Raw genomic sequence first — 13,443 nt, forward strand, 5'->3', positions numbered from 1 at the left:
ATACATTACCTCTTATTCTATACTTATGAAAATTTTCAGCTAAAGTATTGTGGTGACAGTAGTGACACAGGTAATGCTGTATTTAGTGAAATGGTGTTTTTTTTATAGAGGTATTACTTCTGGGGAAATTTAACCATTTTTAATGATAGATTGCAGCTTTATGTTAATGGTTCTGCAATCTCTTCTATCATGTTTTTAATAACTGACATAAATAACAGCAAAATATAAAAGCAACACATTTGTTTTTGCTTCGATTTGTCATGAGATGGACTTAAAGATCTAAAATTCATTCCAGATACACAATATTACCATTTCTCTCAAACATTGTTCACAAATCAGTCTAAATGTGTGATCGTGAGCACCTTGCTTTGCTGAGATAATCCATCCCACCTCACAGGTGTGCCACATCAAGATGCTGATCTGACATTATGAGTAGTGCACAGGTGTACCTTGTACTGCCCACAATAAAAGGCCACCCCGGAATGTGCAGTTTTTTGCTTTATTGGGGGTCTGGGGACTCAGAAACGGTCAGTATCTGGTGTGACCACCATTTGCCTCATGCAGTGCAACACATCTTCTTCGCATAGAGTTGATCAGATTGTCAATTGTGGCCTGCGGAATGTTGGTCCACTCCTCTTCAATGGCTGTGCAAAGTTGTTGGATATTAGTGAGAACTGATACACGCTGTCATATACGCCGGTCAAGCACATCCCAAACACGCTCAACGGGTGACATGTCCGGTGAGTATGCTGGCCATGCAACAACTGCGACATTTTCAGCTTCCAAGAATTGTGTACAGATCCTTGCAACATGGGGCCGTGCATTATCTTGCTGAAACATGAGGTGATGTTCACGGATGCATGGCACAACAATGGGCCTCAGGATCTCATCACGGTATCTCTGTGCATTCAAAATGCCATCAATAAAATGCACCTGTGTTCTTCGTCCATAACAGATGCCTGTCCATACCATAACCCCACCACCACCATGGGCCACTCGATCCACAACATTAACACCAGCAAAGCGCTCACCCACACAATGCCACACACGCTGTCTGCCATCTGCCCTGAACAATGTAAACCGAGATTCATCCATGAAGAGAACACCTCTCCAACGTGCCAGACGCCATTGAATGCGAGCATTTGCCCACTCAAGTCTGTTACGGCGACAAGCTGGAGTCAGGTCAAGACCCCGATGAGGACGACGAGCATGCAGTTGAGCTTCCCTGAGACGGTTTCTGACAGTTTGTGCAAAAATGGTTTGGTTATGCAAACCAATTGTTTCAGCAGCTGTCTGAGTCGCTGGTCTCAGACAATCTTGGAGGTGAACCAGTGTGATAAGGAGGTCCTGGGCTGGTGTGGTTACACGTCATCTGCGGTTGTGAGGCCGGTTGGATGTACTGCCATATTCTCTGAAATGCCTTTGGAGACGGCTTCTGCTGGAGAAATGAACATTCAATGCATGAGCAACAGATCTGGTTGACATTCCTGCTGTCAGCATGCCAATTGCACACTCCCTCAATGCTTGTGGCATCTGTGGCATTTTGCTGAGAGACAAAACTGCACATTCCAGGGTGGCCTTTTATTGTGGGCAGTATAAGGCACACCTGTGCACTACTCATGATGTTGGATCAACATCTTGATGTGGCACACCTGTGAGGTGGGATGGATTATCTCAGCAAAGCAGAAGTGCTCACTATCACACATTTAGACTGATTTGTGAACATTGTTTGAGAGAAATGGTGATATTGTGTATCTGGAATGAATTTTAGATCTTTAAGCCCATCTCATGAAAAATCGGAGCAGAAACAAAAGTGTTGCGTTTACCTTTAATATACAATTTATTTTAACTCCCCATGTTCTACTGGGCAAAGAAACGTTGAACCACAATTCTTTTGATCTAAATAATCGAATTTGGTTTTTAAATGAGGTGGAACTATTTTTTCTGCCAGTTCTATTTTAACAAAGAAATGATTAAAACCATTAACTATATCAGTCTTGTCTTTAGTAGTTTCATTATTGTCAGAAGTAATCTGGATACTCTTCTCTTATTTACTTGAACCTTTAATGAGTGTTGAGCAAATTACACGTCCCGTTTACGTTTTTATTTTGTTCAATAAGATCGCTATAATATTTCTTTTTATTACTCCTTAGAATTGTTGTTTATTTATTCTTGTATACCTTGTGTTTACTTTCAGATTCTGTGGATCTGTTCTTGGTGAAGTTTTTATGTAGTACATTTTATCCAAGGCTTGTTTTTTATTTTATTTGATTTTTTTCATTGGACAGTATTCATTATAAAGTTTTAAGAACCTTTCTAAAAATAGATCACAGGCTTTATCTACATGTTTACTCATAAACTATATTCCAGTATTACTTGGATAATTCTGTTTTAAACGTTTATTAAATCTGACCTACGTGTTCTTTTACTTGTATAATTATTTCCTTTACGTTGGACTCTATTTTTCCAGTTATAAAGAGTAAATATTGGCAAATGATCAGGGATGTCAATATAAAGCAACCCACTCATAAAATTGTCTCCCAGTATATTTGTACATTTATTATATATTACCGTACTTGCATATGTAGTAATTCAACGTGGTAAATCTTGGATACAATCCCATGCTATACAAGCAATTTATAAACTCCTCAGTCATTTGATGTGATTTTGAATTAAATAGATTAATATTAAAATCCCCACAGATGAAAATGTTGATTCAATCCAGTCTGTAAATGGTTCAATGGTTGGTGCTGTGGATCTATAGATACGGCTGAAAATAACATTTTCCATATTTTCTATATAATCTATATGTTTAACGACCCATGAGGTGCATCAAGCTGTTCACAAACTAGCTGATAATAAGGCTTGTGGTCTGGATCACTAGTGCAGAACATTTGAAATATGCTAGCCAAAGACTAGCTTCCCCTTTTCCGATCCAATCCAACCCAATCCAATTTTATTTATATAGCACATTTAAAATCAGCATGTCAGCTGACCAAAGCACTGCACAGTTAAACCTAAAAAGCCATTCAAATTCACATACATACACATTAAACACAGATAAAAACTGTCATAAAATAGAAACACCTAAAATCAATCCAAAAGTTTTAAACAGCCAATAAAAAGAGAAGTCAATAAAAACAGAAGTCAGTAAAAACAGAAGAGAGTCACAGCATAAAAGACCGATCATTGACCAAAAGCTAAATTGAAAAAATGTATCTTCAGGCTGGATTTAAACTGTGCCAGTGAAGAAGCCTGGCGTACCACCAGAGGGAGTGCGTTCCAGCGTCTGGGAGCAGCAAAGGCGAACACACGCTCCCCATGAGCTTTATGCTTCATTGTAGGGACTTTGAGCAATAGATGATCAGCAGACCGGGGTGGGGTGGGGACGACTATGTGTTGAATTCGAAATTGCACAGGAATCCAGTGTAGATCAGCCAGAATGGGAGTGATGTGATGCTCTTTGTTTTACAGGGTTTATGATTCATGGCATACTACCAGACTCAATGATGGCAATTCTGCTTGTCCCAGTTATTAAGAACAAATCTGGGAAGGTGATCAGTATGGGTAATTATAGGCCGATTGCACTAGCCAGTGTTTTATCTAAAGTTTTAGAAAGAATCATATTTGACAGAATCACTGTGTACCTCAGTTCCTTGGATAATCAGTTTGGCTTTAAGCCAAAATATGGTACTGACATGTGTATAAACGCACTTAAAGAAATGGTAAACTGGTATTGAAATATAAATTCTTCTATCCTTATGTGTTTTATTGATGCTTCTAAGGCTTTTGATCGTGTAAACCACAGAAAACTTTTTATTAAGTTAAAGCAACGGGGGGGTCCCTGGGTTTATTGTGAGGATCCTGTCTTACTGGTATGCTCATCAGACGATGCAGGTTAAATGGGGTGGCAGCATCTCTGCACCATTTGGTGTTAGTAATGGGGTCAGGCAGGGTGGAATTTTGTCTACTGTTTTGTTTAATTTGTATGTTGATGATCTGTCACAACATGTCATGATCACAACATGCCCTATAGGTTATAAATTGTAAGTCGCTTTGGATAAAAGCGTCTGCTAAATAAATAAACATAAACATCTGTCAATGCAGCTGAGAGCCTGTAACACAGGACGTTTGATGGGTAAAACTCTGATCAACCATCTGATGTATGCGGATGACCTGGTGATCTTCAGTCCAAGTAGTGCTGGTTTACAGCAGCTCCTAAATATCTGTTCTGAACATGGTGTGCAGTATGATATCCAGTATAATGCTCTTAAAAGTGTTATCTTTATATGTAGAACCAAGCAGATAAAAAGCTAAACTTTCCTGTGTTCAAACTGTCTAATAGTGATCTTAGTGTGTGTGAGAATGTGAAATACCTTGGCCACTTTATAACTGATCAAATGCGTGATGATGCTGACATCCATAGACAGTGCTGTAAGCTGTGCACAGGCCAATACTATAGTACGTAAGTGTAGTTTTTGTTCACCTCCAGTTAAGGTGGCTTTATTTAAAGCATACTGTACTCTGCTTTATACAGCCCAGCTGTGGTCATCCTACAATCAAAGCAGCATGAATAAGCTGCATTTTGCATACAATGATGCCTTAAGAATCATACTCAAAATACCCAGAGGGGACAGTGCCAGTCAGATGTTTGTAACAGAAGGCATTTGCACTTTTAAAGCTCTTTTAAGAAAACTAATATTCACTTTTAGAGAATGACTGGATAGCTCTGCCAACAGTATAATTTTAGCCATCACTGATCCTGCTGTGAGCAGCTGTTGCTATTTGTCCTGTATAAGGAAACACTGTCTATCTATCTATCTATCTATCTATCTATCTATCTATCTTCAACATACACACATACATTATCAACTGCAGCAGTCGTACTCGAGTTTAGTGAGGTCATTTTTTGTCAACATATATAGAAACACCACTTCCATTTTTATTAGATCTGCTTTTAAAGCAGAATTCATATCCATCAGTGTGGAAGTCTACCTTTCTCTGGTTTTATCCAAGCTTCAGAAATGGTAACGATGCTGAACTGCTCCAGATATTAATCTGGTTAAAGTTGCCCTTTAAATTTCTGTGTTAATGTGAATAACTGAAAACATTTGTTTTGAGATTGAGCTCTTCATCTGTATAGTAGTCCCAAAAATGATCACCATTGTGCAGTAAGTTATTTTCTGAATCACTAGCTTGTATTCTGTAGTCGTCCGAGTCTAGACCCGACAAAACACTGGTTTCTGTTGTCTGACATCTTATTTGTGCTCCCATTCCTACTTGGCCTATATTATCATTGTTTTGTTCAAACTTACTGCTGAGTTTAGCAACTATCCACATATCTCCAAATCCTCTAAACACCGTTGCCTCGGCTGGAGCACCATTTGAGTTTCACAGTTGGCTGTCCAAGTTGACGCCTTTTTCTTCTGCTTTCTCAAGAAGCGAGCCTCTTTTGCAAGCTCAGCATTTTCCTTTGTCAAATGTTTCTTTAAGAACACCTCTCAACATTTAGCCTTGCAGGTGTTTTTATGTTTACTATTAGCATGTTTAGCTTGTTTCTTTGTGGAAGGGATGAGATGCCTCAATATAATTTTTGTCCACTGCAGTGCAAGAAAGTTATCACCTGATGTTCCACCGACTCTTCATCCTGTTCATTCTCATCACTTGTTGCTGCAGCTGCTCTAGCATATGATCTCGGCTTGATTTTAAGTCCTGCAACAATGATATCAATAATTCTGCTGTACTGTTCCTAATCATCAACTCTGTTCTCTAACATTTTAATTATTTTGTCCTCCATATTTAAGACCCATCCTCTGCAAACTTCATTATTTTTGTTGACTGATAAGCCGTCACCTGTTCTGTCAGCATTTGCAGTCATTTCTTTAAATCTTCAAAGTCCTCAGCGGTTATTGTGGCCTTCTTCGGTGGCATCTTCCAAATGCTGCAGGTATAGCCAGCCGATGCTTGAGAGCCAGTAGATAGTCTAGCAGTGTGATAAATGCTACAGAATTTATTAAAAGTTCACATTTAAACTGAAACGGTTTGTTGGAAAACAGGACAGAATGGTTTTTAAAGCTCGAAGTTCACACTTTCTACAAAAACCTCAAGATCTGGCTGCAAACCTGCAGGTTTGCTGCTACATGAGATAGCCAATCGTAGGAGTCCTTCCAGCCAATCAGAGGTGGGAAAGGCGGGATCTTCCTTGGACATCCTACATCTCCCATCACCTTGTAGTTTTATTGTTTTATTCAGAATGAGTGAAATCGGGTCAGAATCAGAACCAACAGGTCCGGTTCAGATCACAGAGAAACATTTATTTGGAACATTTTCATCAAATCTGCAAAAACAACTCCATTTCCAACTTCCTGCTGAAACTCTGACATCACTTCCTGTTTACAAACAAAAGATTTAATTTCTAGGATGTTAGTACCCTCCTCTATAACCTCCTCTGTACCCTCCACCATACCCCCCACCTCCTCTATAACCTCCTCCTCCTCCTCCTCCATAACCACTACCTCCCCTGTATCCTCCCCCCCGGTAACCGCCTCCTCCTCCATAACCCCCTCCTCCCCTATACCCTCTGTATCCTCCCCTGTTGCCTCCTCCTCCGGCCTGGTATCCTCCGCCCTGGTATCCTCCTCTCCTGTCTCCATCAAAGCGAGCCATCTTCGGAGGTCGAGGACCGTCTCCCATCCTGCAGAGACACTTTTTAGTTTTAGCTGTTTTTCGATGTCTCTGGGAATCGAACCCTCGCCCCTTGGGTACCTCTGGTTTGCAGCCATCAGGTTGATTCCAGCGGCGGACGGTTTGGACACCTGTCTGATGACATTGAGCAGGTTCTGGTTGCTCTGATCCATCTGGCTGATGTATTCTGGGTCTTTGGTCACTTCCACCACCAGAGCCTCCAGCCCGGCCCGCAGCACCGCCACACCGCCCGCCACCTCGTGGGGAATCTTCAGTTTGATCCTGCAGAGGACAAAAAGAAAAGCTGATTCTGGGAGAAAGGTTCTTAGCTCCGGTTTGATGGAACATGAAGTCAGACGTTCTCCCACAATCTCCACTGGTCTGATAGCCCTCTCACCAGTCGTCCAGCTCCACCATTTCCCCGCTGGAGTTGATCTTCTTGCAGGCGAACAGCAACAACTGCAGCGGACTCACCAGAGTCATCCCTTTAGCCGAGATGGCTCTGGTTCGGATCTGAAACATGCAACAAAAACACGACCTTCAAGAATCGTCAAGAACATCATGGACGAGCTGAACAGCTGCTGGTGGAGCTGAGAGGTTCCACCTTCTCACTGAAGACAAAGAACGGGGATGGATATTTGATGTCCTGGCTGCTGAAGGGACAGTTGACGGAGGACTTGTGGATGAGAGCGTTGCGCCCCTCGGTGGTCAGGATCTTCCTCTTCTCCTTGTGGTAGCAGACGTTGGGGTAGGAGCCGAAGGTCAGCAGGGACACCACCACGTCCAGGTTGTTGTCCGGTCCCACCGTGTTGAACATCTGGTTCATCAAACAGTCTGTAGAGAACAAACGACACAGAAGGTCACTCCGCCCACGTCCTGTTAAACCCAGAGCCTGCGGTGCATTCAGGTACCTTCAGGGAATCCAGAGTTCACCAGGATGTCCTTCAGCTGGACTTTGGCCTCCCAGGTCATCCTCAGGGTGGACATGTTGAGACGTTTGTGTTCACAGAAGCGATTTTCAGCCTCTTCTCCGTTAACTCTAACGGAGAGAAGATAGAAGTGCGAGTTGGTTCACAGACCACAAATAAAAAGTTAACGTCTGAAACAACTCTCAAGATATTTCTGCTTTATTTATCCATCCATCCATTTTCATCCGCTTATCCGGAGTCGGGTCGCGGGGGCAGCAGCCTAAGTCGAGAGGCCCAGACTTCCCTCTCCCCAGCCACTTGGGCCAGCTCCTCCGGGGGAATCCCAAGGCGTTCCCTGGCCAGGTGAGAGACATAGTCCCTCCACCGTGTCCTGGGTCTACCTTTAGGTCTCCTCCCGGTTGGACGTGCCTGGAACGCCTCACCAGGGAGGCGTCCAGGAGGCATTCTGACCAGACGCCCGAGCCACCTCAACTGGTTCCTCTCGATGTGGAGGAGCAGCGGGTCTACTCCGAGCCCCTCCCGGATGACCGAGCTTCTCACCCTATTTCTAAGGAGAGCCCAGCCACCCGATGGAGATAATTTCATCTGCTTGTGTCCGCAATCTCGATCTTTCGGTCACTACCCAAAGCTCGTGACCATAGGTGAGGGTAGGAACGTAGATCGACCGGTAAATCGAGAGCCTCGCCTTCTGACTCAGCTCTCTCTCCACCACGACAGACCGGTACAACGCCCGCATCACTGCAGATGCAGCACCAATCTGCCTATCGATCTCACGCTCCAGTTTTCCCTCACTCGTGAACAAGACCCAGAGATACTTAAACTCCTCCACTTGGGGCAGGACCTCATCCCTGACCCAGAGAAGGCATTCTACCCTTTTCCGAATCAAGACCAGATTATATATTTATTTATATAAAAACAAAACATGAAGCCACCAAAAGACTGATGAGGGATCAGGTGAAGATCCAGAAGGTAATTAAAACCTTTGAGGCTCACTCACCTCACGTCGTCCCAGGCCTGGAAGACCGACAGCAGCGCCACGTGATCCGAGAAGCGGTTCCCCGAAAAGTTCCTGTGGACGAATCCGAGGCGTCTCCCATCGCTGATGAACGGCTCCGGAAAACAGGAGGCGGCTGAGATGGTGCACATGGCATCTCCAACACTGAGGGGAGAAACACGTCAGTCACCCCATATCAGAGGCAACAAGTCAGGAGAACCAGAGAGGAACCCACTAAAAGATGCAGCCCATGATCATCATCTTCCCCAGCCGAGGTTCGATGGGCAGCCGAGCCAGAATCCGACCCAAAGGAGTCAGCTCATCGTTGGAGTCCAGAGCGTCCAGCTCTGCAACACAAAGGTTAAATCAGCTCAAACCACCGAAGCATCCCACAGATTACCACCAGGTGTTCCAGTAATGCCTCCGTTAGAAAGCCCCTCCCACCTCTGGTCCGGGTACCCCTAGTGTAGCACACGGTGGACGGTTTCATACGCACGAGTCGCACTAATAAGCACCAACATGGAGCCCAGCTCGGGTCCCAATATGAGAGGAACCCGATGTGCAGCTCCCGTCCAACGAGGGCAGCTTTAACTGGTTCGATCAGGGGACTTTCTGGTCTCCAGTCACTCTGCTGGTCACCTGCTGCCTGATGAGGGGATTGCTCCTGGAAGGAACAGGTGAGCTGCTGCAACAAGCTTCCGTTTCAACAGAAACACACGACATGTGATGTCACATGCTCAAGATCCCGCCCCCAGCTTCTGGTAAAGTACAGTCAAGTGTTTTTTTCTACACGATTCCCTTTCCTTCACAAGGAAACTCAGATTTCACAGATATGACAACATGAGTTCAAGGGAGTCTTTCCAACATCAGAACATCCTTTTCTTTAACACCAAATATCACAAGCTGTTTCAACTAAACAATCAACGCCATGGCGGCGTCAGGGAGCCTTAGGTCGTTTTTAGGTGGTCAGACCGTGGCAGTACTGTGGCGGCATAACGGTGGTATAGGGCAGTCTCTGCGCTGCCACGGACTTCCGTTAGTTTTTACTGCAATTGAAGCCACGATGGTTACGTATTTTTTAACAAGCCGCTCCTAACTGTGTCCGTCCTCCACAGCCCCGGTGTGGTCTCTGGTGATCTGAGCTCCAGCTCTAACGGAGAGAAGCTCTTGGATGGCTGCAGCCTTCACTCTGCTGTCTCAGCTGTTTTTGTTCAAAACGCAAAACTTGCAGTCGGAGTTTACTTTCATTTTCTATCGAGTTGCTGGCCGGAGCTCGGCATTAACTCCCTACGTCATCATGACGCCTCCCTCTGTCGCGCCGTCTATTAGGCAGACAATTACCGCATTATTACCAAGCGGGCCGAACGAATGATGCTAAATTTGTGCAACGCCATGCCGGTAAGGTGTGTTTGTAAGACACAGAGACACTGAGAGGCGCCGAGCAGGGCTGGGCATACTAGTTGCCCCCCATCTTGGTGCCTGTGCGTTGGGGTTTACCCCAGTGAATGAGAGGGTAGCCTCCCTCCGCTTACGTGTGGGGGGATGGGTGTGCTTTTGCACCAAACTACAGTTCAGACTACACACTCTTTTTGGAGACCCTGGAGGGGGTGCCGGAGAGCGCTCCTTCTGGTGACTCCCTCGTTCTGCTGGGGGACTTTAACGCTCATGTGGGCAACGACAGTGAGACCTGGAGAGGTGTGGTTGGGAGGAACGGCCATGATCTGAATTCGAGTGGTGTTTTGTTATTGGACTTCTGTGCCAGTCATGGATTGTACATAATGAACACCATGTTCACACATAAAGGTGTCCATATGTGCTCTTGACACCAGGATACCTCAGGCCGAAGCCCGATGATCGACTTTGTTGTTGTTTCATCTGACCTGCAGCCGCCTGTCTTGGACACTCGGGTGAAGAGAGGGGCGGAGCTGTCAACTGACCACTACCTGGTGGTGAGTTGGCTTCGATGGTGGGGGAGGATGCCCATCAGACCAGTCACTGGACCGACCGTGGAACACTGGACCAGCTCTATACCCTTAGGGGGATCCTGGAGGGTGCGTGGGAATTTGCCCAACCAGTCTACATGTGTTTTGTGGATTTGGAGAAGGCGTTTGACTGCGTCCCTCGGAGGGGCCCTGTGGGGGCTACGCCGGGAGTATGGGGTACCAGGCCCTCTGTTATGGGCTGTTAGGTCCCTGTATGACCGGTGTCAGAGCTTGGTCCGCATTGCCGGCAGTAAGTCGGGCTCGTTACCAGTGAAAGTTAGACTCCGCCAAGGCTGCCCTTTGTCACCGGTTCAGTTCATAACTTTAATGGACAGAATTTCGAGGCGCAGCCAAGGAGTGGAGAAGATCTGTTTTGGTGGCCTGAGGATCAGGTCTCTGCTTTTTGCAGATGATGTGGTCCTGTTGGCTTCATCAGAACGTGATCTTCAGCTTTCGCTGGAGCAGTTCGCAGCCGAGTGTGAAGCAGCTGGGATGAGAATTACCTCCTCTAAATCTGAGGCCATGGTCTTGATTCGGAAATGGGTAGAATGCCTTCTGCGGGTCAGGGATGAGGTCCTGCCCCAAGTGGAGGAGTTTAAGTATCTCAGGGTCTTCTTCACGAGTGAGGGAAAACTGGAGCTTGAGATCGATAGGTGGATTGGTGCTGCATCTGCAGTGATGCGGGCGTTGTACCGGTCTGTCGTGGTGAAGAGAGAGCTGAGTCAGAAGGCGAAGCTCTCGATTTCAGGGTAGATCTACGTTTCTATCCTCACCTATGGTCATGAGCTTTGGGTAGTGACCGAAAGAACGAGATCACGAATACAAGCGGGTGAAATGAGTTTTCCCCGAAGAGTGGCTGGACTCTCCCTTAGAGATAGGGTGAGAAGCACCGTAATCCGGGAGGGGCTCGGAGTAGACCCGCTGCTCCTCCACATCGAGAGGAACCAGTTGAGGTGGCTCGGGCATCTGGTCAGGATGCCTCCCTGATGAGGTTTTCCGGTCACGTCCAACTGGGAGGAGGCCTAAAGGAAGACCCAGGACATGTTGGAGTGAACATGTCTCATCTGGCCAGGGAACGCCTTGGGATTTCCCCGGAGGAGCTGGTCCAAGTAATGGGGAGAGAGAAGTCTGGACCTCTCAACTTAGGCTACTGCCTCCGCGACCCGACTCCAGATAAGCGGATGAAAATGGATGGATGGAGGTGATGACCTAAAGCAGGTGGGTGTGACCCCCGGGTCTAAACCCACACAGCTTCACGTTATTATAAACACCAACAACAAATAAATATCTGCAGCGTGGTTCGACTTCGTTCTGTTTGTTGTTTTGTGCGTTCTGCACGCTCATGCATTCAACAGCGAGCTCCGCCTGCTGATTGGTTCTTAGGTAACTGACATCAGTCCAGTTTTGGTGCTGAGCTGCATGGACGCTCCAGTGGATGTCGGTGTTCAGAAGGGAGGACAGGTTAACTTTGTTAACTCACTTATATCATAATCACATGACCATGTAAAGATGCCCCGCCCCAGTGGATGGATACCCTAACCCCCGACCGTTTGTCATTTAATGCTTATTGGTCACCGTGATGGGCTATAATAATAATAATAATAGTAACAACAACAATTGGCAGTGCCTTTTAAAGACACTTTAGATACATAAGGTTCTGTGTGGGAGGGTGTTGGGTAGCTGGTCCAGAAAGCCCCTCCCACCTCTGAGCGTGTATTCTGCCTCAATGACGGCATCCAGTGGTGGTGGTTCAATGGCCTTGGACAGGAAGTGTCCGATGGCGCCGAGTCTCAGCAACTTGATGCTCAGAGCGACTTCGTGCAGCGGGGTCCTGAAGATCTCAGGAGTCATGTGGGTCTCCAGCCTGCACCGACACAAACACACGTTTAACCCAGCAGCTCTGGGTCAGCTGGCTTCTGAACGAGTCGGGTCAGCGGGTCGTACTTATCGAATCGAGCCCGGCTGCACAGGTGGAAGCAGAACCCGGGCCGGACCCTGCCGGCTCGGCCCTTCCTCTGCTCCAGGTTGGTCTTAGAGGCCCAGACGGTGGCGTAGTTGGTCATGTTGTTGTGGGAAGTGAAGAGCTTCACCTTCTGTCTGTGGGGTGAACACAACATGACCTTTGACCTTCTGAAACCAACCCAGAACCCACAGGGACACTTACTTGCAAGAGTCGATGACGTAGACGACATCGTTGATGGTGATGCTGGTTTCTGCGATGTTGGTGGACAGAATCACCTGAAACATCAGACAGGTGTTGAAACTGCTGGTCTCAGAACCGTCCGACTAAGAAAAACCTTTTTCCATCACAGACCTTCGTCATGTGGTCTGGAACCGGTTCAAACACCCTTCTCTGCTCCTCTCTGGGAATCTGAGAGTGCAGCGGCAGGATCCGGTACCGGTTACTTCCTGAAACAAGATGGAGAACATTAAAAGAAGACGTTCCTTCAGGTCTGATGGATGTTCTAAGATAGTTGAAGGTTCCAGGTACCAAAGTGTGGGTTGGACTCCAGGTGTCTCTGCATGGAGTAGATAAGGTTCCAGCCCGGTAGGAAGACCAGAACGGCGCCGGCTACCTTCAGCGTCTCTATGTACTTCAGCAGAGCCTCCACCAGCTCAAAGGACGTCTCCTTCTCGTTGATCTGAGCCATGGAGCGCTTCGTCTCCACGGTGTAGTCCGACCCACAGATTAGGTTACAGTTGGTCTGCAGAGACAAGCTCAGGCTGAGATCTGAGAACACTCCAGAACCAAACCATCATGTCCCTGGTGTGCCCACACTAGGACTGCAACAACAAAGCGATAAAATTTGTTGTGTTGCACAACCTTCATTTACCAGTCCATGCGCCCAGCTCA

General features: G+C 46.3%; 1 protein-coding gene across 4 annotated transcripts in view; it reads right to left on the minus strand.

Annotated features, from left to right (window-relative positions):
* Positions 1-6,293: 6,293 nt before the first annotated feature.
* Positions 6,294-13,443, minus strand: part of dhx9 (DEAH (Asp-Glu-Ala-His) box helicase 9) — a 28,598-nt gene continuing 21,448 nt past the window's right edge. For all 4 annotated transcript variants that reach the window (XM_015956426.3, XM_015956427.3, XM_070541513.1 and 1 more), the window contains 12 exons: positions 13,081-13,294; positions 12,904-12,998; positions 12,754-12,827; positions 12,534-12,686; positions 12,293-12,453; positions 8,843-8,954; positions 8,611-8,772; positions 7,596-7,723; positions 7,289-7,518; positions 7,082-7,197; positions 6,766-6,966; positions 6,294-6,694 (listed from right to left, as the gene is read on the minus strand). In XM_015956426.3, coding sequence (XP_015811912.3) covers positions 6,424-6,694; positions 6,766-6,966; positions 7,082-7,197; positions 7,289-7,518; positions 7,596-7,723; positions 8,611-8,772; positions 8,843-8,954; positions 12,293-12,453; positions 12,534-12,686; positions 12,754-12,827; positions 12,904-12,998; positions 13,081-13,294 — 1,917 coding nt within the window. In that variant the 3' untranslated portion in view covers positions 6,294-6,423. The remainder of the gene's footprint in view (positions 6,695-6,765; positions 6,967-7,081; positions 7,198-7,288; positions 7,519-7,595; positions 7,724-8,610; positions 8,773-8,842; positions 8,955-12,292; positions 12,454-12,533; positions 12,687-12,753; positions 12,828-12,903; positions 12,999-13,080; positions 13,295-13,443) is intronic.

The sequence above is a fragment of the Nothobranchius furzeri genome, chromosome 11 (genome assembly GCF_043380555.1).
Source record: "Nothobranchius furzeri strain GRZ-AD chromosome 11, NfurGRZ-RIMD1, whole genome shotgun sequence".
In the NCBI taxonomy this organism is placed as follows: Eukaryota; Metazoa; Chordata; class Actinopteri; order Cyprinodontiformes; family Nothobranchiidae; genus Nothobranchius; species Nothobranchius furzeri.